At 47.4% G+C, this 27600-nt stretch overlaps 1 protein-coding gene across 2 annotated transcripts in view; it reads right to left on the bottom strand.

The window, feature by feature from the left end:
- si:ch211-161h7.8 (thiosulfate:glutathione sulfurtransferase) overlaps positions 1 to 25727 on the bottom strand; it is a 31397-nt gene extending 5670 nt beyond the window's left edge. Inside the window, exons 1-3 of one of the 2 annotated variants that reach the window (XM_038802379.1) lie at positions 25539 to 25727; positions 1259 to 1381; positions 977 to 1139 (exon numbers count right to left, since the gene is read on the bottom strand). In XM_038802379.1, the coding sequence (XP_038658307.1) occupies positions 977 to 1139; positions 1259 to 1381; positions 25539 to 25617 (365 nt within the window). In that variant the 5' untranslated portion in view covers positions 25618 to 25727. The remainder of the gene's footprint in view (positions 1 to 976; positions 1140 to 1258; positions 1382 to 25538) is intronic. The other variant, XM_038802380.1, reaches the window with a different exon arrangement.
- Between the last annotated feature and the right edge of the window lie 1873 nt (positions 25728 to 27600).

Below are 27600 nucleotides of genomic sequence, written 5' to 3'. Positions count from 1 at the left end.
ATGGCCAATCCACCTACTGCATATCTTTGGACTGTGGGAGGAAACCGGAGCACCCGGAGGAAACCCACGCACACACGGGGAGGATGTGCAGACTCTGCACAGACAGTGACCCAAGCCGGAATCGAACCTGGGACCCTGGAGCTGTGAAGCGACTGTGCTATCCACAATGCTACCGTGCTGCCCATTTGGTGAGCCTTCAGTGCAAATATATCTCTAAGGCAAATATATCCTTCTTTAGGTAAGGGGATCAAAATTGTAGGTACTCCAAGGTGTCGTCTCACCGAAGCCCTATGTAATTGAAGCATAAATTCCTTACTCTTGAGCTCCATCCCCCTTGCAACAAAGACCAACATCCCATTTGCCTTCCTAATTGCTCATTGTCCTGCATATTAGCTTTCTGTGATTCGTGAACAAGGACCCCAGATCACTCTGAATGTAAACATCTCTGAGACTGACACCAATTTTTAAAAATGCAGATTTTTGTAATCTTCCAAACAACGTGGATAACGTCATGTTTCCCCATTTGTCATCTTTTTGCCCTCTTACTTAATTTTTCTATATCCTTTTTCAGCCTCCTTGCTCTTGTTATGAATTGTGCCACTGGATCTTTAACACCCACCTGAATCAGATGAACAGGCAGCTCAGAAAATAAGAGAGAACTGCATCAAGAAGGGAATAAACTGTTCTGAAACAACTTGTTTTCCTCTACATAACCTCGTGTATTCTCCTCTCCAGCAGGCACAAATAATATCATGAGGTCATATTCTCTCTGATTAAGAATGAACAATTATTTAACATTCGCATGAAATCCTTCGATTTCGGGTTTAGCGGAGGCATGACCCCTTTTAAATAATTTAGCATATATCATCACCTATCAAGAAAAGAATGATAGGTTTCTAGATCTGTTACATCGTCCATTGTGGAAAATGATTGTTCTGATCCTGATATTTTTGTAATGTTTTAGAACTGTACATACTTAGAATATCCCAGATTCCAAGCTGTTTCTAAGGCAGTAGCACTTCTTACACCAGAACGACACTGAAATACAATGTTAGGGTCGTCCCTTTTCGGCTTCTGCAACTGATATGTCTCCTGAAATGTCCCAGCATCCATCTTAAGGGCTGTCTCAACCTGACCTACTGCAAAAGCAAGATCAACATCAGTAAGGTTGGCAAAAAAATATATAATTAAATCTTAATCGTAATTATTGACATATAAAGTACTGAACAGTTCATTGAACAATGGAACTCTATTTTACAGGGAATGTTGACCGAGGTGGGAATCCTGCCCTCAGCCACCTCCTCTGGCTGTCGCACATCATAGAGTTGGATATTATGATTTGCAATCATCTGCTTCAGCTCTTCATAAGAAACCACCTTAGCTGGAAAACAAAAAATATGGGCATATGAAATGAAATATAATTTTTAATGAGCTAGATATGGGATAAATTCAGGTTAAACAAAACATGCGGCAATGGAACCTGTTTTTCATTAGAAAAAGATGCAAATGCACATCATATCCTATAGTATATGATGAATGGTATCGGTATAACTGCTGTAACTGTACCTTGCCTTTAATACATTGGCCCTTTAAGATCGGGCTTGGAACCCTGGGGGACTCCACCTCTGGCTCCGCCCCCAGGAAACTGTATGTAAGGTGATGCTCACTGGGCAGCATGCTGTGAGCACACTTCTCGGCAGCTGTCCGGTTCTCTGGTAATTAAAGCCTTTGAATTACCAATCTGCTCTCCTGAGTCGTAATTGAGGGTATCTCATAGTAACAACGAGGGGTGTCCGGCGAGTTCACATGGAGATGTTTATTCAGCTTTACAGCGGCACATACATTGGACCCAGTTACACATTCCCGGGTCCTTACTCCTTTCTGTCAGCTACTACAGAGGCCGACCTATTACACAAATATTGGTTAATTCCCGGTCCAATAAGGACAAGGGAACAGTCAACTCCAGCTGCATGAGCCTCATGTATGTCAGTTGCAGGTTATTACACCCCTCCCCCCAACGTCTGAAAACCCATTGAAAGGTGACCCCCAGAGGAGGACAGAAGCAATATAAAAAATAGACAAAACCAGTGTGACAACCGCAATGGCCAAGCGACAACAAAAAGACACAAAGCGTTTCGGACCGCAGGAGGCCCCACCGAATGCCTGGGGGTGGGGTGGAAGCAGGAAGGAATGGTGCACGCTGTGGTGATCACAAGTTAACCAGATGCAACACAACTGAGCGACCACTAGAGGGAGCACGGGAGAGCCATATAAATAGATCAGGACAGGAAGTGAGGACACTCTTCTTCACAGCAGGCGGGCTGGTAAGCAGGACACACAGCAAGCAAAGCTGGTAGTTAGCACTGGAAGGTAGTTCTAGGTCGAGCTCTGGAAACTGAACGAACTCACAATAAAGCATCTTCTCCACACTTGAGACTACGAGCTTTATTAAGACACGAGGAACAACACATGGTACCAGCAGTGATTTCAGGATGCTTACGACAGGACAACTCAGCTGCAGATACAGAAAGCACAAAATGGCATGGAAATCTCCTACTGGACATTTGACTGGGGAAGACATCGCTGATTCGAGGATGTGGCATGGATACCCACCTCAGCTGGACATGACTGGTAATGTAAGAAATGTCTGGAAAAGGTTTAAACAAATGTTCGATTTTTATCTCATAGCTAATGATGTAGCAGAAGCCTCAGACAAAATTAAAATAGCAATTCTCATCGAAGGGCCTGTCAATAGGAAAGTGTATAATGGATTTAAACACTCAAAAGGTGAAGACAGGAACAGCTTACAAACGTTACTAAACAAATTTGAAGAGTACTGCGAGAAATTTGAACAGCAAGGCATGCTCACAGTCCAACCTGCACAGAGACTGAGTGATGCAAGACTTAAAAAATCACAAAAAGATCAGGAAATCGCGAATGCACAGTACAGATCAAAAAGAAGAAATAACATGAATTTTTCACAAAGCCAAAACGCTGAAATCCAGTCCAGATCGGAAAGAAAAGGTAACTTACAACTTTTAGAAAGAAAAAACGCTGAAATCCGCGATAAAATGGCGTCGGAGCACATTTTGCAGTCTCTGGTAAGCAAAGAACTACAAATCGCGTCTGCGCATGCGCCGGAACCGGAAGTCGCGCATGCGCCGGAACCGGAAGTCGCGCATGCGCAGTTTACAAAAGATCGCGGCGCCGATCGTTATGCGCATGCGCAAGCCGCGCATGCGCAGTCAAAAAAAGTCTTCGTCGCGGACCGTCATGCGCAATGGACACCGAACCGCACAAGGAAAGAAAGCCGATTTGCGCATGTGCAAGTCGTTCCTACGCGTGACGTCATGACGTCTGAGAATCCTGACCACGCCCACTTAAAAGGGAAATGCCCGAAAATTGAAAACAAGACACTTAAAGTGGTAAAACCAAATTTTCTTGCCTCAGAACACAGAAAAACGCCTGAACTTAAACCAACAGTGAAAAACAACTTGCACAAAACCTTGGAAAAAGCTGCCTTCACCACACACAGTGAAGCGAACAAAAAGAATTCCGAAACAACAAAAGATGATTTGTTTTTCGACGATTACCTCTCAGACCTGACTGGGTCAGTCGGATATGCTTATCACAGCATCAGAGGAGGGCGGATGCCCTTGCCTTTGCCTCCCTGATCGCCCGCCGTAGAATCCTGTTTGGCTGGCGGTCAGCAGCACCGCCCAGAGCTGCGGACTGGCTGTCCGACCTCTCGGAATCTCTCCAAATGGAGAAAATCAAATTTGCCATCCGAGGGTCGGACGACGGCTTCCACAGAACGTGGGAGCCATTCATGCAACTGTTCCGGGACCTATTTGTGGCCAATGTACAAGAGGAAGAATAGTCGGGGGAAGGTAGCGGGAGGGGGGGGGGGGCCTACAGGTTCGTTACGGGGGTTCGATGGCTAGCTAAGGCCCAAAACCAAGCTAAATAAACATGTTGAGGGGGGGGGGGGGGCGCAGTTACTACTACGAAGATGCTTACCTGTAAATATGTATGTTAATTTTTGCGTGTTTGTTTTTGTTTGTTTTTTTTTTTTTGTTTCTCTCTCCTAACAATTTGTAATTTGTTCAATATAAAATACGAAAACTGAATAAAAACATTTATAAAAAAAAAATCACAGCATCAGCGACACGGTCGCAAAGTACAACACGAACCAACTCGTGGTAGATGAATCCAACCAAAATGCTTTGGTTTTCGAAGAATACTACTCAGACATAGCTGAGTCAGTCGGATATGCTTATCACAGCATCAGCGACACGGTCGCAAAGCACAACACGAACCAACTCGTGGTAGATGAATCCAACCAAGATGATTTGGTTTTCAAAGAATACTACTCAGACATGGCTGAGTCAGTCGGATATGCTTATCACAGCATCAGCGACACGGTCGCAAAGTTCAACACGAATCAACTCGTGGTAGAAGAATCCAACCAGGATGATTTGGTTTTCGGAGAATACTACTCAGACACAGCTGAGTCAGTCGGATATGCTTATCACAGCATCAGTGACACGGTCGCAAAGTTCAACACGAATCAACTCGTGGTAGAAGAAGCCAACGAAGATGAAATGGGTTTCAAAGAATACTACTCAGACATGGAGGAGTTATTTGGACATGCTGATCACAGCATCAGCGACACCGTTGCAAAGCTCAACACGACTCTACTCATGGTGGATGAATCCAACACCATGGTGCCATGGCAGCTCGTCGATACATTGGATGACAGCAATACCCAAGACGAAGACGACGCCACACAGAGAGCACAGGAAGACTCCACGGAGCGAGCGATGACAGGCTCCACAGTGCGAGTGATGAAAGACGCCAACAGGGATGCAAGCAAACACTCCCGGGCGGACACCAAGCATGAACAAGACCATGAAGGTAAACCCGCTGTACCTGAGCAACCGCAAGCAGACTATGAAAGTCTACCAAGCTCACAGGAACAAGAAGAAAGAGCGGACTATGAAAGTCCAACACGCTCACAGGAACAAGAAGAAAAAGCAGACTATGAAAGTCCAACACGCTCACAGGAACAAGAAGAAAGAGCAGACTATGAAAGTCCAACACGCTCACAGGAACAAGAAGAAAGAGCGGACTATGAAAGTCCAACACGCTCACAGGAACAAGAAGAAGACAATGCACCTCTGCCCACTGCATGCGAAGACAGTGACAAGGTGATCACACTCAACGTACAGGATCACAGTGAGACTGACAGTTCTCAGCTTGTCTGTACCGAAGCACAGAGCGAAAACAGTGACAAGGTGCTCGCACTCGACGTACAGGATCACAGTGAGACTGACAGTTCTCAGCTTGTCTGTACCGAAGCACAGAGCGGGAAACAGTGACAAGGTGCTCGCACTCGACGTACAGGATCACAGTGAGACTGACAGTTCTCAGCTTGTCTGTACAGAAGCACAGAGTCGGGCCACCCAACAGTCCAGAGAGACGATGCCGAAAGAAAACATGCAGATTTTGACTCCAGAAGAGGAGCACCTGGAGCCCAGAGAGACAACGCCAAAAGAAAACATGCAGATTTTGACTCCAGAAGAGGAGCACCTGGAGTCCACAGAGACAATGCCGAAAGAAGCCATGCAGATTCTGACTCCAGAAGAGGAGCACCTGGAGTCCAGAGACATCAAACAAAAAGAAACCATGCAGATTTTGACTCCAGAAGAGGAGCACCTGGAGTCCAGTGAGATAACATCAACAGAAATCATGAAGATTTTAACTCCAGAAGCGGAGCACCAAGAGTCTAGAGAAACCACGTCAACTGAAATCATGCAGATTTGGACTCCAGAAGAGGAGCGCCGAGAGTCCACAGACACCGCGTCAAATGTAATCAAGAAGACTTTGACTCCGGAAGACGAGCACCAAGAAAGCAAAGATGCGGAATCCAATTCTCCACAACTGGTTGATGTCACCTGCACCGATGCAACATCAGATCATTCGCACCACTCGCGAGAAGACGAGCACCAAGAAAGCAAAGATGCGGAATCCAATTCTCCACAACTGATTGATGTCACCTGCACCGATGCAACATCAGACCATTCGCACCACTCGCGAGACGGAATGCTCAATGACTCAAATTATCCACTCGGGACACTCATAGAGTATAACAAGAAAAACAAAAGTCAAAAGAAACACAGCAAGAACAAAAACAACATGAAGCGCGACAAGACCAACAACAATAGCAAGAAGCACAGCAGAAACGAGAACGACAACAGCAAGAAGAAAAGCAACATGAAGCGCGACAAGACAAACAACAATAGCAAGAAGCACAGCAGAAACGAGAATGACAACAGCAAGAATAAAAGCAACATGAAGCGCAACAAGACAAACAACAACGTCAGGCACAAAGATAGCGACAACGACAGAGGCAGAAACAACAAGAATGGCAACAAACACAACAAAGTCAGGAGCGAAGATAGCGACAAAAACAAAGACGGAAACGACAAAAACAGCGACAAGTACGGCAACGGAAACAACAAAAACAGGAACGACAGAAACAACAGCAATGAAACAACGACTTGTACACAATGGCACTACTTGGCACATGATGGACGATGCCACAGCACACTGCAAAACGATAACAAGACAACAAACATGTCATGGGATGACAACGAATCGCACAAACTCACGTCTGCTCCAGAACAAGCAAGCACACCAGCATCCAAGGCGGATGAGACAATAAATCAACACCACAAGCACAAAAAAAGTCCATGCCAGTCAACATCAGTGATGTGACCATGCAAACACCTCGGGATGACGCATTGGGTACTTAAGATAACAAGGAACACCAACAACATTCACAGCGGACTTGCAATATCAATATCACCACGTCATCAACAACAAAAAGAAAAAAAAAAAAGCTCTGAACAAATTCATCAAGTTTGGACTCATAAATGTGTTTATTAAGTTTGGACATATAAATACATTGGCTTTGTTAACTAAGGCAATAGCATCATCACTTGTATAGATACGCATATCATAAGTTACTGTTTTGTATAATTTTCCTTAATGATGTACAGAAACTATGTAATGAGAAAGAGGGGGATGTGGTGATCGTAGATTGACCAGATACAAAAACAACAGAGCAAACACGAGCGGGAGAGCTATAAATACACTGGGACAGGATGTACAATTTTCTTTAACGATGTTCAGAAAATATGTTCAGAGAAAAAGGGGGATGTGGTGATCACAAGTTAACCAGATGCAAAACAACTGAGCGACCACTAGAGGGAGCACGGGAGAGCCATATAAATAGATCAGGACAGGAAGTGAGGACACTCTTCTTCACAGCAGGCGGGCTGGTAAGCAGGACACACAGCAAGCAAAGCTGGTAGTTAGCACTGGAAGGTAGTTCTAGGTCGAGCTCTGGAAACTGAACGAACTCACAATAAAGCATCTTCTCCACACTTGAGACTACGAGCTTTATTAAGACACGAGGAACAACACACACACCTCACCGAACATTACATCTGACCCTGCACTTGCACTGAACAGACACAAAGGGCAAAATCACTATCGGCCGAGTCTGGGTGCTCATCTTGGCGCCTGACCCACCAACCCAAGGACTGACTGGCACAGCGTAACTTCCAGCCACAGGGGGTCCAGGTATGGAGGGCACAGACAATGTCCAGCTCCGTCCCCCCCCCCCCCATACACCCTAAAGCCTGCCACAGCATCAGCTTACAAAAGGGGAGGTGGGATTTATACATACACCGAAAACGCTAAGGGAGCTGTCGCCCCCAACATTTTGCACCGTATTAATGTAGTTTAAACATAATATAAATAAAAGAGTCTCTCGCAAAACATCGCAAGACTAGCATTCACACCCGGAACGTCCAGTCAGCTCAATGTAAACAGAGTCAGTCACACGCATATTCATTCAACAGAGTCTCCAGGCTCAAATTTTGTAGGCGTGCAGCAACTGTCAGCACCTATGTAGAACATCGCTGTTGTAGAGCTCGCTTTTCCAGCAGTCGCGGAACAGACTCTCGAAACCAATGCCACACTCACAACCCAAATGACAGCCCAAAGAGGCAGCAGCAAACTCACAAACGGACTCCTTGGTGAACCCACTGCCGCAGCAAGCCAGCAGCACAATAGGACGGCAGATGGAGATAAATTAAATTGTTGCCCGACCTCCACCAGAATTCACCTCCAACTATGCCACTTCCGATACTGCCGGATACATCGGACCCCAGAACATATGCAGCATACGCGTCCCACAAGGCGTCTTCAGAAACCTCGGCCCGCCGCTCACCTTCCATCTTACACAGGATCCGGAAAAGGCATCACAGCAACAAAATCAGTCCTTACCTCAGTCCACACAGTCGCAAAAAATTCTTTCAGCGAGGTGGTCGACAGTCCCAATCCTATCCTCGTCGCCAATATAGTAATGACAAGGGGAGTCCAGTGAGTTCACAGGGAGACGTTTATTCAGCTTTACAGCGGCACATACAAATGGTCCAGTTACACATTACCGGGTCCTTTCTGTCGGCCACTACAGAGGCTGACCTATTACACAAATGCTGGTTAATACCTGGTCCAATAAGGATAATGGAACAATCATCCACAGCTGGATGAACCTCATGCATGTCATAGGCAAGCTATTACATTTCCATTTGCATGTAAAAAGAGGAATGACAGTTCTGACTGTTTTGTGTTTAAAGACAGCAGAGCTTGATCAGTGTCTTCTCAGCAACAGATCTTTATTGAACTGATTCTAAGATGGCAGTTTACAGAGATTACCTCATGGCAGATCTGACCTGACTTCAGAATGTCAGATTGGACATGTAGAATTGATTGCATTTCAAACCCAAACACTGGCAAAAGTCTCTAACCAAAATATCAGTCTAGGTCATCTCTCAATAAATATTTTTCCAACATAATAATATTAATAATAACAATATTTATTATTGTCACACTGAGGGAGAATCCAGAATGTTCAATTCACTGACCAGCACGTCTTAGGGAACTTGTGGGAGGAAACCGGAGCCCACTGAGGAAACCCACACAGACACGGGGAGAACATGCAGACTCTGCACAGACCGTACTACCCAATATCTTGCCTTTAAAATACCTCAAGGTGCTTCTCATCGGCATATACAAAAAACTTCTATAAATATTAGGAGGGCTTTAATCATTGTGGGCAGCGCAAGGTCCCAGGTTCAATTCCTGGCTTGGGTCACTGTCCGTGTGGAGTCTGCACGTTCTGCCCGTGTCTGCATTGGTTTCCTCCGGGTGCTCCGGTTTCCTCCCACAAGTGCTAAAGACGTGCTTGTTAGGTGAATTGAACATTCTGAATTCTCCCTCTGTGTACCCGAACAGGCGCCGGAATATGGCGACTACGGGGTTTTCACGGTAACCTCATTGATGTGATAATGTAAGCCTACTTGTCACAATAAAGATTATTATTATCAAAGCTTTGTCAAGGAGATGAATTTCAATGATGATCTGAAATAAGAGTGAGGCAGAGTGAATAAGGTAGAGACAGGTGGGTTTAAAGATTGAACTTCATGGTGGGAGGTCTTCGTAGCAGAAGGCAAAGGATGGGTGAGAAGCATGGGGCCTAGAGCCAGAGGAACAAAGTGTTCAGTTGGAAAGGGTTGTAAGGTCGGAGGACTTTACAGAGATAGGGGTGAATTATAGCATTTGAACATAATAATCAATTTTAAATTTGAGTTATCGGAGGACTGGGAGACTGCCTAGAGCAACTAAGCAGCAGAGCTTTGGATGAACTGAAACTGAGAAGGTTGAGGAGAGTAAACGATCAGGGGAGCACTGGACAGACATGTCTGGCAGGTAACAAGACTTTTCCACCAGCAGATGGGTGATGAAGTAGTGGTGTCCACTGTTTTTGTGATGGGGAGAATATGGGGACACAAGTTCCATTTCAGGTTGAAAAGGATGCCAAAGCCATTAACAGATTTTACATAGAACTATTGGAGCAACCCTTCCAAAAAGCTTTCAGTAAGGCGCTACATAATAAAGAAATGAATAATGTTGGGCTTGCAGAGTCAGAGTACGAGTGCCAAATAGCTAGTTGGGTGCAAATCAAAAAACAAAGAGCATGGGTAAAGGGCAGCTATTCATGGTAGAAGAGGCAGAAAGTGGAGTCTCACAAGGATCACTGCTGAGATCACCGTTGTTCACAACTTTCATAACAACTTGGACCTTGGGAAGCAAAAGAATTTCTAAATTGGGGGTATAGTCAATGTTGAGGAGTGCTGCAACACATTGCTGGAAGACATAAAAACACCCGCGGAATGGACAGGTAATCGGTTAATACATTTTGCCACAGATATGTGTTGTTACAGCCCTGTAAAGACCGAGAACTCCTATATAGCGATATCAGTTTCCCAGTGAGCATCTCAAAGGATCGCATGATAATATATCACATTTTAAAATTGTTACTGTAACAAACAGACATATTCAACAGAGGACAAATATTACTTAGTGGACAACTAATACACTAAACTACAGAAAATGAATTCCTCATTAACTTCTTAACACAAGCCAAAACTTTTATTTTCTCCTGTTTGGCAGAGAAGCATCTTTTGTGGATCTTCTTCCCAAAAACCTTCATTCTGACTGACTCAATGAGTCTGTGAGGCTGGATAGCACCAAAGCCAGCTGCTTCTTCCTTTGTGTCGAGGTATTAAAACCTGCACTTGACTTTAAGTTAATGGCCAAGTGTTTGCATAAATCTAAACCAGGCATGTTGGCTCTGATTCGAAGTATTGCCATGGGGAAGGGACACAGGAATAACTGTTCCCCCAAGTTTTCATTTAGCTGAAAAAGACATAGGGCGGGATTCTCCGACCCCCCGCCGGGTGGGAGGATCGCCGGGGGTCGGCGTGAATCCCGCCCCCGCCGTCCTCGCAATTCTCCCGCCCCTCCCGAAAACCAGCACGGGGTGAGTCGCGCTGCCCACCTCGGAGAATGGCGGGGTCCAGCGCGACTCAATGGGCACCGGGGTCGCCCGAATTCTCCGGCCTGCGATGGGCCGAAGTCCCACCCGCCTGTAGCCGGTCCTGCCGGCGTAAATCAGAGTAGATCCCTTCCCGGCAGGACCTGGCGGCGTGGGCGGGCTCTGGGGTTCCTGGGGGGTCGCGGGGCATCTGGCCCCAGGAGATGCCTTCACGGTGGCCTGGCCCGCGGTCGGGGCCCACCGATCCATGGGTGGGCCTGTGCCATGGGGGCACTCTATTACTCCGCATTGGCCGTTGTGGTCCTCTGCGATGGCCGATGCGGAGACGAACCCTCACGCGCATGCGCCGGCTCGCACCGGCCGGCAGAGGCCCTTCGGCGGCAGTTGGCGTGGCACCAGGCCCCTATCCTGCCGGCTGGCGGGGCGCAAACCACTCCGGGGCGGGCCTAGCCCCTTAAGGCAGTGTTCTTCAAACTTTTTTTCCAGGGACCTATTTTTACCATCCGGCCAACCTTCGGGACCCAACCGGGCCGACCTTCGCAACCCACGCCGGCTGACCTGCGAGATCCACGCCGGCCGACCTGCACGACCCGCCATTTTCTCTTACTTTGTTTGCTGCTGACAAAAATGGAAGAAATGGTTTTGGGTCATTTGGCCCTCGTACACGCTCCTCCAATGGAACCTGTTGGATGAAGGTGAAGCCTTCCGGTGTCGGAAAGCATGGAGTCCATCTGTCCAAAGTTCTGCATATTTTTCCTGTAAATTTTTATCAAATAAACCACCCCCCCCCCAAGTTGTAAAAAAAATAAAATGAATAAAATAAATGAAAAAAATAAAATTAAATGAACAACATAAATGAATAAATGAATAAAAACCACTACAGAACTTGTAAACCAAAAAATTGCAACCGTTTTAAAAAATAGTGGCCGCACTGCGCATGCGCACCCGATTATTGGCGCGCATGCGCATTCTGCGAACATGTTAAAAGAATCGGCCGCATTGCGCATGTGCGCACGATGATCGGGCACACATGTGCAATGCGGCCGATTTTTTGTTAACATGTTCGTAGAAAGCGCATGCACGCCGATCATCTGTGGCCGACTTTCTTTTAACATGTTCGCGGCCCCTTGTTGCCGGCGTTATTAAAAGCCGGCTGCTGCGCGGGGATTCGCGCGATCGGGAGCGCCACGGACAACGGCTCCACGACCCTCCCGACACCCGCCCGTGACCCACCCGCGGGTCTTACCCCCGACTTTGAAGAACACTGCCTTAAGGTGCGGAGCATTCCGCACCTTTGGGGCGGCCCGATACCAGAGTGGTTCACGCCAATCCGTCCCACCGGGACCACCCGCCCCGCCGGTTACGGGAGAAACCCGCCCATAATGCGTGGACATGGTCTCTCTGTTTGCAAAGGTCAGGGCTCTGTTAATTAATGTGTAGCTTCTGCCCATAAAATGAGTCACACTGCAAGCCCGATTGATCATCTTAAATTGGTTGTTAGTGGAGTTCTAAGTGGAATTAAGATTGTTTAGTTATTGCTGTTCAATTGCAAAATCATATCTAATGTCGGACACACGTGTTCTGAGTTTTACAAACATGGGCTAGTTATATAGGGATAGTACTTGGATTGGATTTGTTTATTGTCACGTGTACAGAGGTACAGTGAAAAGTACTTTTCTGCGAACAGCTCAACAGATCATTAAGTACATGAAAAGAAAAGGAAATAAAAGAAAATACATAATAGGGCAGCATGAGGTACACAATGTAACTACATAACAGCAGCATTGGATGAAACATACAGGGGTATGTTTAGTGTTAATCAGGTCAGTCCATAATAGGGTCATTCAGGAGTCTGGTAGCAGCGGGGAAGAAGCTGTTTTTGAGTCTATTCTTGCATGTTCTCAGACATTTGTGCCTCCCCCAGGCAGCAGGAGGTGTAGATGGAGTCAATGGATGGGAAGCAGGTTCGTGTGATGGACTGGGCTGTGTTCACGACTCTCTGAAGTTTCTTGTGGTCTTGGACTGAGCAGTTGGCATGCCAGGCTGTGATGCAGACAGATAGGATGCTTTCTATGGTGCATCTGTAAAAGTTGATACGAGTTAATGTGGACATGCTGAATTTCCTTAGTTTCCTTAGTTTCCTGAGAAAGTATAGGTCTGTGCTTTCTTGGTGGTAGCGTCGACGTGGGTGGACCAGGACAGATTTTTGGAGATGTGTACCCCTAGGAATTTGAAACTGCTAACCATCTCCATCTTGGCTCCATTGATGCTGACAGGGGTGTGTACAGTCCTTTGCTTTCTGAAGTCAATGACCAGCTCTTTAGTTTTGCTGGCATTGAGGGATAGATTGTTGTCGCTGCACCACTCCACTAGGTTCTCTATCTCCCTCCTGTATTCTGACTCGTTGTTATTCGAGATCCGGCCCACTATGGTCGTATCGTCAGAAAACCTGTAGATGGAGTTGGAACCAAATTTTGCCACGCAGTCGTGTGTGGACAGGGATTATAGTAGGGGGCTAAGTAAGCAGCCTTGTGGGGACCTGGTATTGAGGACTATTGTGGAGGAGGTGTTGCTGTTTATTCTTACTGATTGTGGTCTGTGGGTTAGAAAGTCAAGGAGTTGCAGAGTGAGGAGCCAAGTCCTAGGTTTTGGAGCTTTGATATGAGCTTGGCTGGGATTGTGGTATTGAAGGCGGAGCTGTAGTCAATAAATAGGAGTCTGATGTTGGAGTCCTTGTTGTCGAGATACTTTCGGGATCAGTGTAGGGCCAAGGAGATGGCGTCTGCTGTGGACCGGTTGCGGCGGTATGCGAATTGCAGTGGATCAAGGCATTCTGGAATATGGAGGTGATGCACTTCATGACCAGCCTCTCGAAGCACTTCATTACGACTGAAGTCAGGGCCACCAGACGGTAATCATTGAGGCACGTTGCCTGGTTTTACTTTGGCACCGGTATGAAGCAGGTGGGGACCTCGGAGCGGAGTAGGGACAGGTTAAAGATGTCCATGAACACATCTGCCAGCTCTTAGTGCACGACCAGGGATCCTGTCCGGACCCGTCGCCTTCCGAGGATTCACGTTCAGGAAAGCCAATCTGACTTTGGAAGCTGTGATGATGGGTATGGGTGTGTTATGGGCTGCTGGGACACTCAACAGCGAATCGTTGGTTTCTTGCTCGAACCGAGCATAAAATGCATCGAGTTCATCGGGGAGGGGTGCGCTGCTGGAGATACTGCTTGGCTTCGCTTTGTAGCCCGTTATTTTGTTTAGGCCTTGCCACAACCACCGAGAGTCTGTAACGCTTGTCTGTGACACTGGCTTGGTCTGATATTCACTCTTGGCATCTCAGATGGCTTTGCGGAGGTTGTATCAGGATTTCTTCTATAGGTCAGGGTCGCCTGAATTGAATGGCTCAGACCTGTCCTTCAGTAGGAAGTCAATCTCGCGATTGAGCCATAGGTTCCGGTTGGGGAATGTACGTACTGTATTCGGTGATTGATGGGGTGATCGATGAGATGCATGTCCCTCTACGAGAACCTGCAGATGTCAGGCCACTCTACACCAACTAAAAGTAGTTCCATTCGATGAACATGTGACCATAAGCTGTGCATCGTACACGTCTGCGACCGATACTCAAGCAGTGTGCAAGATGCGTTTATCCTGGCACACTCGACAATTCCTGACATGTTCGAGATGCCCCCTCCCGGCTCCTGGGTGACAGGGGTTATCCACTGCGATCATGGCTGATGACACCGATCCAGAGGCCACAGACCGACGCGGAGACCCGCGACAACAACACCCATGCACGGAATGCTCTGAACATCTCCAGGTTCACCAACTGGGGTGGGGGGGGGGGGGAAACTGGCCGAGGGCATGGACACCATATCCCCCCCCCCCCCACAACAACCCCCTCACCTCCCCCTGGCCATCCCCCACTACCTGCAACCCCTCCGTGGTACATACCTGCCGCACTACGAGGTCCAGGCACTGGGTTGGCAGTAACAATGGGTCTGGTCCGTGGGATAGATGATGGTGACAACCTGTTCTCCAGTTCTGCGATGAGCTCCACATCATTTGACAATGTCTGACTGCTGGCCAAGGTAACACTTTCCACTGTCCACCTGGGTGATCCCTGCAAGGGAGCTGGCCATTCCATCACATGGTCTGATCTGTAGTGTCAGACAATGCTCATTATCTGAAACTACTAATGGAGTAGGCAAGGCCTGGAGCTCTTGCAACAGTGGGAAGCAGGAGACAAGACAAGTCTCCTGTGTCTTGCAGGAGGAGCTGGAGAATGTGGTGATATGCATCACTGCAGATACACAAAGGGTTAATGTAAGTACACGTAGACTAGCTAGACACCAGAGGGAGCACCAGAGACATGACACACAGACACTCAACCAATAGGTCAGTAAGATAGGACATGACCAATGGACATTCACAATACACACAGAGGTGACACTACCACAGGGGGGCATTACATCAACCAATATATAAAGGGCACAGCACACATGATCTTCCTCTTTCCAGTGGAGACACTCAGTGAGTACAGACACAGGGTTGATTCAACATCACACCCACCACGTGGATTGTAGCAGACTGGTTCGTCAGTCTGAGTAGCTCAAAGAAGGATTAACAGTAGAGGCGAATCTAAGTAGGAGAATTGTAAATAGTTTAATAAACGTGTTGAAGTTATCTCCATGTCTGAACCTTCTTTTGTCAGAATGAACATCAAGGAAGCAGCTTATGCTACGCCAAGAGCATAACAAGACATGGTACCAGTTGAGTGACTGTTTCAATCCATATAGTTACAACTCAACACGCCGTGACAACCAGCAACAACAGCCAGGCAAGATGATGTTCGGGATTTCGGTTCCGCAGCAGCTCAGGTACTAGAGCAATCTCAGTGAAAACTGCCGTTGGTTCAGGCAGAGATTCGAGATCTACCTGGTAGCGTCTGACCCAGATGGCGTGGCGGATGCAGAGAAAATAAAGCTTCTACTCACCATCGCGGGTCCAGAAGCAGCTGAAATCTTCCAGACCTTCAAATACTCAAAGGGGCAAAACAAGAGCAATTTCCAGGACAAATTCCAAGAATTCTGGAGGAGAATACAAGAAAAAACGGTAAAAGAAGCACCAAAACTCACCACGAGGTAGGCTTGCAGCAGAAATCTGCAGTTTTGAATTGCAGCATCTTGGTAAAGGTGCTGCACATGCGCAGTTGAGAAAAAGGTCCCAAGTAAAGGAACAGCGATCTGAGCATGCCCAATTGCTTCCTACTACCTACGTCACACGCTTTGTAACGTCAGCGGCCCCAGGCCACGCCCACTTAAAGGGGAAATGTCCCAAAACACGAAAAAAAAAATTTAAGCCGTAAAACAAGATTCTTTCACCTGGACTAACAGCACAATGCCTGACATTCGACCAGTAGCTGAAAGTAACCGCCGCAGAATCCTGCAACAAGCAGTTAGTACCAAAGAGATGATACAATCCTTGAATACTTCGACTCCGACCTTGATTTCTTCTTTGGACATCACGAGCCCAATGCCAGCTCCAACACAAACAGTGATGACATGTTCCTAGAATACTACGACTCAGACGAAGGTTTTTTCATTAGAGATGGCGACCCCAGTACCAAATACGAACCGCAACGAGATGTGTTCCGACACAGACGCGGATGTGTTCTTCAGATTTGAGGATCTTCAGCCCAGCATATATGACATCCCGACTCGTGAGTGCAGGATTATGCTGCGGCCTGTCACCAAGAGACAGAGAGCGGTACAAGCCCACAGAGAGCGGCCTGCTACCACACAGAGAGTGGTCCACACACCACTAAGGGTTCCCCACTCCACACAGAGAGTGGTCCACGCACCACAAAGGGTCCCAGCCTCTACACAGGAAGTGATGAAAGACTCCACAGCGAGACAACTGCACATCTCCACACAAGAAGTGACTCCAGTGACACAAGCCTCCACAGCGAGCTCGTGGACAGCCTCCACAACAGAAGGAACACAAGACTCCAAAGCGCAGGCCTTGCATGAACAAAACCATGAGGGTCTAAAAACCTCCTCTGAGAAACCAGCAGCAGACGATGCAAGTCTGCCACGCTCAAGTGAACAGCAGAAAGACTATGACAGTCTGCCACTCTCCAGTGAACAACAAAGCAACTATTGCAGTCCACCCACATTGTTTGAGCCACCAGAAGAAGACTCTGACAGTCTACCCAGCCCAAGTGAACAACAAGAAGCTACTGAGGCTATATCCACTGTGAGACAAGTAACGACGGCGTCCCACTTCCCATACAAGATGTGCAATGTGACAGACCTCAGCTAGTGTGTACAGAGGCTCTCGATGATCACAGTGAGACCACTGGTGACTACGGTGACACCACGTTATTTCAAACCTCATTTGCTCGAGCCTCTCCACAAGCAAATGCATTCCTGAATGTTTTGACTCCAGACGTGGAGCATCAAGAAATCTCAGCTGACTCCAGTGAACCTGCTATGACTCCAGACGGGGAGCATCGACAAACCAACACTGACTCAGGTGAAACAGACCAGACTCTGGATGGGGAGCAACCACAAGCCAAAGCTGATTCAAGTAAGCCGGACATGACTCCTGACAGGGAGCGGCGCAAACTCAGTGACGGCACGCTTAAGAAAACAGCAGATGCCACAAAGCACACTGACACAGGTAACTGTGTGAAGGACTCGTATTATCCAGAGTGTGGTCCTTGAGAGCAGCGAACACAACAACAGAACCATCCAACAAAACATCAGAACCTATGAATACCATATCAAAGACAACGACACGACGCGTACTAAAGACAACATCGTCGACAGCAAGCAGACAAAGACTACACCAATGGAACTACGACTGGTACGACATGGTACAACTCTGCCCATGAAGGACACTGTTACTGCTCAGCTCAGTACAATGACATACCATGGCAGGACGATGCATCTTCCCAATTCACATGTGCGGCACTACCAACAGGCAACCTGGCTTTCAGGATAGATGCCATCCAACATCGCTATCACAAACATCGGAAGAAAAAAGGACTCCAAATCAGACAACAAAGTGATTTGACCACTTCTTGGTTCCTTATGCACAGGGACACTGATGGCGTTCACAAGGACATGCCACCATCAAAATCACCAACTCACCAACCCAACAAGAAAGACATTCGACCATGATAATTGATGGCTTTTGGACTCATAAATATGAGTTGGACTTATTGTTTAATGACTGTAATCATAATTTGTACAGAGCATCGCTTATCTTTCTGTTTTTTGTTCAATTTTCTTTAACAGTGTACAGAAAATATGTAACACGAAACTTCCGGTTGCGACTATGCCGAGGTAGGTCGCACGTTTGGCAGCTCCTACCGGGAACGGACTATTGGGCTCTTTTGAGGGGCCCCAACGGCAATTGTTCGACGGTTCCCAGTGTGGGAAGGTGACAGCACGGTTCCCCCGGCATTGGATGGATTGGACCAGTAGTGGAGCGGTCAAGAAAGTGATTTTAGAGCAGCGAAAAGTGCGAGGGAGGAGAAGCAAGATGGTGGTGGGTGGAGACCAAGCAGCATGGGCGCAATGGTCACAGGAGCAGCAGGAGTTCCTCAAACGCTGCTTTGCGAAGCTGAAGGCAGAAATGCTAGCACCATTGAACGCGTCGATTGAGAAGCTTGTGGAGAGCCAGAAGGCCCAAGGGGCGCCGATCCGGGAGGTGCGGCAAAAAGCCTCGGGGAACGAGGATGAGATCTTGGGCCTGGCGGTGAAGGTGGAGGCGCATGAGGCGCTACATAAGAAGTGGCAAGAAAAATTTGAGGACCTGGAGAATTGGTCGAGGAGGAAGAATCTCCGTACTCTGGGTCTCCCTGAGGGAGTGGAGGGGTCCGATGCCGGGGCATATGTGGTCACAATGCTCAATTCGTTGATGGCAGCTGAATACTAATGTCCGGAGGCTCCTCAATTTGATTATGAAGCCTTTGGTGGAGGGGGAAGCGGAGGTAGTGGCGGCTATGGACGCGGAGAAGGCCTTCGATCGGGTGGAGTGGGAGTATCTTTGGGAAGTGCTGCGGAGGTTTGGGTTCGGGGAAGGGTTCATAAGTTGGGTTAGGCTACTATACAAAGCCCCTGTGGCGAGTGTGGCTACGAACCGGCGGTGGTCGGAGTACTTTCGGTTGTACCGGGGGATGAGGCAGGGGTGCCCCTTATCCCTTTTATTGTTTGCACTGGCAATTGAGCCATTGGCCATGCCACTGAGGGAGTCCAGGAACTAGAGGGGACTGGTTTGGGGGGGGGAGAGGAACATCGAGTGTCGTTGTACACCGATGACCTGTTATATGTTGCGGACCCAGTTGGGGGGGGGGGGGGGGGGGAGATCATGCGGATCCTTAGGGAGTTTGGGGACTTCTCGGGGTATAAACCCAAAGTGGGGAAGATTGAGCTCTTTGTGGTGCATCCAGGGGACCTGGGAAGGAGGATAGACGAGCTTCCGCTGAAGAGGGCGGAAAGGAGCTTTCGGTACCTGGGGATCCAGGTAGCTAAGAGTTGGGGGGCCCTGCATAAGCTAAATTTGATGTGGCTGGTGGAGCAGATGGAGGAGGATTTTAAAAGATGGGATATGTTGCCACTCTCACTAGCGGGTAGGGTGCAGTCGATTAAAATGACGGTCCTACCGAGTTTTCTTTTTGCGTTCCAGTGCCTTCCCATTTTGATCCCTAAGGCCTTTTTCAAACGAGTAAGGAGGAGCATCATGGGATTTACGTGGGCGAATAAGACCCCGAGGGTGAAGAGGGTGTGTTTGGAGCGTAGCAGGGACAGAGGGGGGGGGCTGGCGTTGCCAAACTTATGTGGCTATTATTGGGCAGCCACCGTGGCGGTGATTCGCAGGTGGGTAATGGAGGGAGAGGGGGCAGCGTGGACGAGGCTAGAGATGGCGTCCTGTGTGGGGGCGAGACTGAGGGTGCTGGTGACGGCACAGCTGCCGCTTAAGCCGACAAGGTACACCACGAGTCCGGTGGTGGCGGCGACTCTGAAGATCTGGGGGCAGTGAAGGCGGCACAGGGGCGAGATGGGAATCTCGATTTGGTCCCTGATTCGAGAGAACCATCGGTTTGTTCCAGGAAGGATGGATGGGGGGCATCGGGCAGGGGTCAAGAGAATGGGGGACCTGTTCATTGACTGGACATTTGCAAGCCTAGGGGCGCTGGAGGAGAAATTTGGGCTGCCCCCGGGGAACGCTTTCAGGTATATGCAGGTGAGGGCGTTTGTGAGATGACAGATGAGGGAATTCCCCCTGCTCCCAGCATGCGGTATTCAGGACAGGGTGATCTCGGGGGTATGGGTTGGAGAGGGCAAGGTCTCGGCGATTTACCAGGAGCTGCAAGAAGAGGAAGAGGCCTCGGTGGAGGAGCTGAAAGGCAAGTGGGAGGAGGAGCTTGGGGAGGAGGTTGATGTGGGTCTGTGGGCTGATGCCCTAAGTAGGGTTAATTCTTCCTCCTCTTGTGCCAGGCTCAGCCTGATACAGTTCAAAGTTGTTCACAGGGCGCATATGACAGGGGCGAGGTTGAGTAGGTTCTTTGGGGTGGAGGACAGATATGTGAGGTGCTCAGGGAGCCCAGCAAATCACGCCCATATGTTCTGGACGTGCCCAGCGCTGGAGGGATTCTGGAGGGGCATGGCGACGACTATGTCCAAAGTGGTGAACACCCAGGGTCAAGCCGAGCTGGGGGATAGCAGTATTTGGGGTATCGGACGTGCCGAGAGTGCAGAAGGTGAAAGAGGCCGATATTCTGGCCTTTGTGTCCCTGGTAGCCCAACGGAGGATTTTGCTACTGTGGAAGGATGCAAAAACCCCTAGCGTGGAAGCTTGGATCAATGATCAAGATGGAGAGGATAAAGTTTGCCTTGAGGGTCTTTGCAGGGGTTCTTCAGGCGGTGGCAACCGTTCCTAGACTTTCTCGTGGAGCGTTAGGAGGAGGTCAGCAGCAGCAACCCGGGGTGGGGGGGGGGAGAGATGGAGGCTGGGTTATAGGGTGGGGTGTTTCCCGATCTGTGTTCTTATTGTTATATAGGGGGCTATTGTACTTTGGGAAATCCTATGTATAATGATTGTGCGTTGTGTTCTTGTGTTTTTGTTTCTTTTTTCTGTAAAATCTGTTGAAAACTTGAATAAATTTTTTTTTTTAAAAGAAAATATGTAACACGATAAAAGGGGGATGTGGTGATATGCATCACTGTAGATACACAAGGGGTTAATGTAAGTACATGTAGACTAGCTAAACACTAGAGGGAGCACCAGAGACATGACACACAGACACTCAACCAATACATCAGTAAGATAGGACACGACCAATGGGCATTCACAATACACACAGAGGTGACACTACCACAGGGGGGCATTACACCAACCCATATAAAAAGAACACATGATCTTCCTCTTTCCAGTGGAGACACTCAGTGAGTACAGACACAGGGTTGATTCAACATCACACCCACCATGTGGATTGTAGCAGACTGATTCGTCAGTCTGAGTAGCTAAAGAAGGATTAACAGTAGAGGCGAAGCCGAGTAGGAGAATTGTAAATAATTTAATAAACGTGTTGAAGGTATCTCCACGTCTGAACCTTCCTTTGTCAGGATGAACATCAAGGAAGCAGCTTATACTATGCCAAGAGCATAACAAGACTGAGAAGGGACAGGTCCATCCGGTGTACCCCGCCCCCAGCCAGTGCCACAGCCGGAGACCCCCGTGAGCCGAGCACTGACACTGAGAGCAGCTTGGACACCAGCAAAGGTCAATGTGGAAGTGGAGAACAGTGCTACCCACAGTATGATGTCAAGAGTCACATGATCGTACACTGAGTGTAATGTAATCTAACAGAAGCCAGCATGGAGACTGTATCTCATAAGGGCTATAATTTGAATATGTATATGGTTGTGTGTTAACAATATATAGTTACCACACAAGCCTCCAGACCTCTTAGTGAGATACCAAACAACCTTACAACAACTAAGTGTGGGAGTTGTAAACCAGCAGGAAATAGGACATTTTGTAGAAATTACAAGCCACATCACTTGATATAACCACATCACTTGATTCCAACAGGAAGAGTGACTGTTAAAATAGCTTCATGATGGGTCACTGTCCGTGTGGAGTTTGCACATTCTCCCCGTGTTTGCATGGGTTTCGCCCCCACAACCCAAAGATGTGCAGGCTAGGTGGATTGGCCATGCTAACTTGCCCCTTAATTAGAAAAAATGAATTGGGCACTCTAAAATCTAAAATAAATAGCTTCATGATCCAACCAGGATCACATAAATGCAATTTCCTAACTATTGCATGACAAAAATTCAACCACAATAGAAATGCATTACAAAAAAATCTTGACAGCCTCAAATGTTACGAAAAGTAGGAGTCAGATAACAGGAAGAGCTTCCATGCACAATACATTTCATGCAATGCTAGTAGAGCACTTACGGTATTCTTCATTGTGAGTCAGAGGATATGCTTCAATGTGTGACAAGGAAATTGTGATGGGGATAGTGCTAGTGAAAGGAAGTGTAACTTTGAATGTAAACATATGCTATTTGAAAACGTGGAAGAGATAGATATAAATAGGACACAAACTAACCAAGTTGTGAACACTAATTCATGTAACTTGATGGTGTATCAACATGCATGAATAATATATGAATGATCATTGTCTGACACTACTAATGGAGTGGGCCAGGCCTAGAGCTCTTGCAACAGTGGAAAGCAGGAGACTTGTTTGCAAGAACAGGGAGGGTGGGAAGGATTGGGCTTGAAGCATTGTGGCAGTTATTAAATGATTTCTTGATAATGTGCACAGCACCATTCAGTTTGATGACACCACCTCTGACATTTATGAAATTAAGGACGGGGTGAAAGAGTGCTGTATTTTAGCCCGTACTCTGCTTGGTATCTTTTTCTCTCTCCTGATCTATCATCACTGCCGACATGGAAGGAGTCAACCTCCATACACAATCAGATGGGAAACCTTTCAACCTGTCAAGACAGAAAACCAGGAAAAAAACACGCAAGTCCTGATCAGAGAACTTCTGTTTGCTAATGATGCAGCATGAGTTGCCCAGACAAAAGACCAGCTCCAAAGGTTCATGGATTGTCTGTCCTCTGCCTGTGTCATGTTCTCCCTCATCATTATTGTCAAGAAAACTCTAGTTGTGGCACAGCGTATTGTGGCTCCACCTGTGATCAGACTCAACAACACACCACTTGATGCAGTCAGCAAATTCTGCTGTTTTGAATCGATGGTGACAAACAATCTGTCTCCTGACCAAGAGCTCAGCACATACATTGGGACGGCATCCACCAACTTGGTCAGCTAAAAGAACGGCATGTAAAAGAACAAATTGAGCCACAGGACATTGATGCTCAGCTGCAAGGCCTGTATTTTCAGCACATTGTTGCAGAAAGCAAACTCTAGACAAGTAACATCTACCAAGATAAAAAGGCTCAATAACGTCAATCTTCAGTGTCTGCCAAGCATCAAAGTCACCAATAAAGTGGTCCTTTCTAGGGTAAACATGCCAAACATGCTAGCGTTAATCAAGCAAAGCCTGCTGGCTTGGATATGTGCACAGGATGTGAGATGGCCATATCCTCAAGCTTATGCTGTACATGGAGGTGCCAAGAGACCAGATGGGTGACAATTCTTCGATTCAAGGATGCTATCAAAAGAGACATGAACGTCCTCAATGTCAATCATGACAAGTGGGAAACATTAGTTGACAATCGATGCAAATGGTGGAATCAGCTATGGACAGGACGTTGACCCCACCATGACATGTGGTTTCAGAAGCTCCAAAACAGACACCAGCCCTGCGAACAGGGCAAAAGCAGAGATCGTCCTGCACACCGGCAGGGAACAACTTCACATGTGGCACTTGCGGCAGAACCTGCCTTTTCAGAATAGGTTCAGCCATCAAAGGAAGTCCAGCAGATGACCTAATCTGACCTCACAACGTCTTGAGGCTGCATTTCTCTCACAGTTGGAAGGCTGCCAACCAACAATGTGGCTCACCACGCAATTGAAGGCTGAAAGAAGTGCCAACAAGAGAGGCTTTCTTTGATTGACTTTATCAGGAGATTAGAAATAACTGGAGCAGCCCCAACTCATGCACTATCATAAATTAACTTTAATTGGATAACATTGATTACCCTTACCATATCACAAGCCTTAATTTTATAGGTGCAAAGTTGCAAAACAAATCTTTAAAACCTGCACCAGGATACTGTCTGGTTCCTACAACATGGAAAGAAATCCAACACTGTATATTCAAAACTTCCTGCTTATTGCCATTGTTTTTTTAACCTGGACTTTTTCTGCTGAACCCAAAAACCTTTAGATGGTTGTTACAAGTCACCTGATCACAGGGTTGGCCCTCTATCTGACAGCTATCCCCAACAGATTCAAATACAATAGAATTATTTTTTTCAGCTTCTGAAATTTCACACTCCATTGTGCAAACATATGTAACCAACAAAAGCAGAGCAAGTGCAGAAGAACTGGTTTCCCCTCAATCCTGAAGTGTCACAAAAGAGAAAGATCAAAACTTGTTGTACTAGAAGAGATGTTAATAATAAATTCATCTCTTTGCTAAGGAATCCTGACCAGGATTCGGTAGGTAGCAAAGTCTGCCTACAGAAACAAATTGTTAAGATGCAATCAACGATTATTGGCCATGTCACATGACCAAAATCTCTGGCCTTTTGGACAGCTTTAACATTGCAGCTTTGGGCTTCATATGAGACTGCCTTTTTAACATCAAGGGACAGAACTCCACAATGCCTCCTGGATTTTAAAAGTCTCTGATCAACGCTTGCTAAGCGTTCGAAACACAGAAAGCTCATCATGCAGCAGCACCATTCATTCAAGAATATTTGTATCACCCAGATTACCAGGAACTCATTGAAGCTGAACTCTGCCGTGTTGGAAAGACCCTCCGGACTCTGACCAAAAATATTCCTTCTTTGTGATCTTTGTAATGTTAAACTCATTTTATCTGCCCCCCTCCCCCCTCGGCCCCCACGTTTTACTGTGTATTTGTGGGCGGATTGGGAAGTAGTGAACACTCCTTTTTCCGGCTTTTGAATATTGGGAAAACATTTTTAAAACTAATTCAAAACGCCTTCTCACGAATGGGTGATATGAGGAAATCAGTACAGGTTGTCTGTCGTACCAATACCTACCTTGCTTTGATTCTAACGCCAACTGGATAATTTAACTTGATTATAGACACAGTTTTGTGAACTATCTTGTTTCTGACTGGCTTTTGTTGGTATAAAAATGACTAGCCCTTCGAAAGGAACTGTCACAAATATATGCATGCCTTCTCCCCATATCACATTGTGAAATTCTACATTCTTTTATTTCCTAATGCACTGTGGTATTATTAAAAGGATTAAATCTACCTCCACATACACAGGCAATTACATTATAAGATCACTTACAGGGACCTTATTAAGAGAAAGAAAATGCCACCTACCAAAGTGCACAAGAAAATCATCTTTTTTACCTGCTATATGTCTGCAGAGTGTGTTGTAGGTAAACTTGGCCGTCACCATAAAAAGTGATCTTGACTGTACGATGAACATAGCTCAAATTATTTTACCAAACTCTCACACGCAGCAGAAGGAGTAATGCCAAAGAGCAAAATGTAAAAAGCCCTTTAATCATTGATTTTTGTGTTAGCCACTCCTCTTCAACAGTGGTTGAGCAATATTCATTTCATCAAGCAGGCTTCCTTCCAAAGTTCCAAACTCATTCAAATGTTTGTTTAGCAACTTGAGGAATCAGGCAAAGAGTGAACATTAATTTATTTTAACCATGTACAAAGTTCTGCGTAAAGCAGCATCTTGCTCCCAGTACAATCCTTGCTGGGAGGACTAGTCTGCCTAGACCCTGCTTTTATATCAGTACAGAATGAACCCCAGGCTGGTGTCCTCCGCCCCTATCTCGGAAGGCCGTACTCCACAAGTCCAACGGGAAGATCAATGATTGTTTCCCAATTGGTCCACGTGGGAGTTATGACACCCCGCCCCCTAAAAAATCCAAACGTCCTCCTCCAGCCGCAATGATGGGGGTCTTCTGCGCCATTTTACCAGCGGCTGCGTTTCTGCCTGAAGCTCTAGGGTCAGGTGAGTGTAGCGGTTCACTGATCATCGTTTCCTGGCTGTCCACCGAAGAGTGAATGTTGGGGCCTCAGTCCGCAACACGCCATCATCTGCTGGAACAAATTCCTCTGTCTCCATGTCAGATCTCGAGTCATCCACTCCTGCCAGATCAGGCAATGCGACCCAGGAGGTTGGGACCTCAGGCTGGGGGTGGTTCCTGATGCGGCGGAGATGCCAATTCTGCTGGTTGGCTGTTGATTCCTGCTTCATCGGATGGTCCAAATGCTTCCCCTGAACATGGACCTCGGGGACCCATTTGTTCAAGCACAACACCTGGGAGCTACAATGCACCATCCCCAAAATTGGCATCACAGACAGCATTCCCAGAGTGAAACGTTCAGCCTGGCATCTTCAAGTTACGGTGAAGGTTTGAATCGCTTGTTCCGCTGAACCATTGGCGTAGGGATGGTATGGGCTGTCCGAACATCATGAATGCTTCACAAAACTTGCAAATTCCTCACTGGTGAACGGTGCCCCATTATCCGTCACCAGAACCTCAGGGATCTCATGGGTGCTACATATGCCCCAGAGCTTCTCTATAGTTTGCTCTGGACATTATGGAGGCCACCTTGCACACCTCCAGACAGTTTGTCTGGCATCCACAGCCACAAGGAAATGGAACCCATGAACGGTCCTGCATAATCTGCATGTAGGCGCACCCATGGACATCCTGGGCATTCCCACGGTCACAATGAGACCATCAGCGGGTGTTTCTGATGTTCTTGGCACGCTGGGCAGCTGCACAGATCTTCTCAATGTCCCCATCGATGGTGGGCCACCGGACATAAATGCGGGCCAACATTTCCATTTTAGATGGCCACTGTGAAGGCCCTATATAGGGCCCCCTGCTCCTGTGGGAAGATGGTGGTCGAAACCCCCATAATATGATCCCGTCTTCTACACTAAGCTCGGAAAATCTGTGGGTGAAAGACCGGAGGATTCTCAGAAGGGCCTCCTTCTTCCCACCACTCAACAGCCTAAGGCGAAGCTTAGTCAACACCAGGTCCCGCTGTGTCCACATGGGTAACTGAGAAGCCTGAGGGTCGCAGTGGTGGCGATGGGACGCTCACGGCCAACAGCTGAGGGTGTTGGCGTGGCCAATTTGTGTTCCTGGGCAGTACTGAAAGGGATATTCGTACGCTGCGAGCAACAGCGCCCAACGCTGGATCCGAGAAGATGCACACGGTTGGATTCCTTTATCCTTCCTGGAAAGGCCGAGCGGCAGCTTGTGGTTGGTTACAATCATAGAATTTACAGTGCAGAAGGAGGCCATTCGGCCCATCAAGTCTGCATCGGTTTCTAGAAAGAGCACCCCACCCAAGCCCACACCTCCACCCCATCCCCATAATCCAGTAACCCCACCCAACACTAAGGGCAATTTTGAACACGAAGGGCAATTTAGCA

Source organism: Scyliorhinus canicula, chromosome 7, assembly GCF_902713615.1.
Source record: "Scyliorhinus canicula chromosome 7, sScyCan1.1, whole genome shotgun sequence".
Classification (NCBI taxonomy): domain Eukaryota; kingdom Metazoa; phylum Chordata; class Chondrichthyes; order Carcharhiniformes; family Scyliorhinidae; genus Scyliorhinus; species Scyliorhinus canicula.
This window is presented reverse-complemented; position numbering and strand designations above follow the sequence as displayed.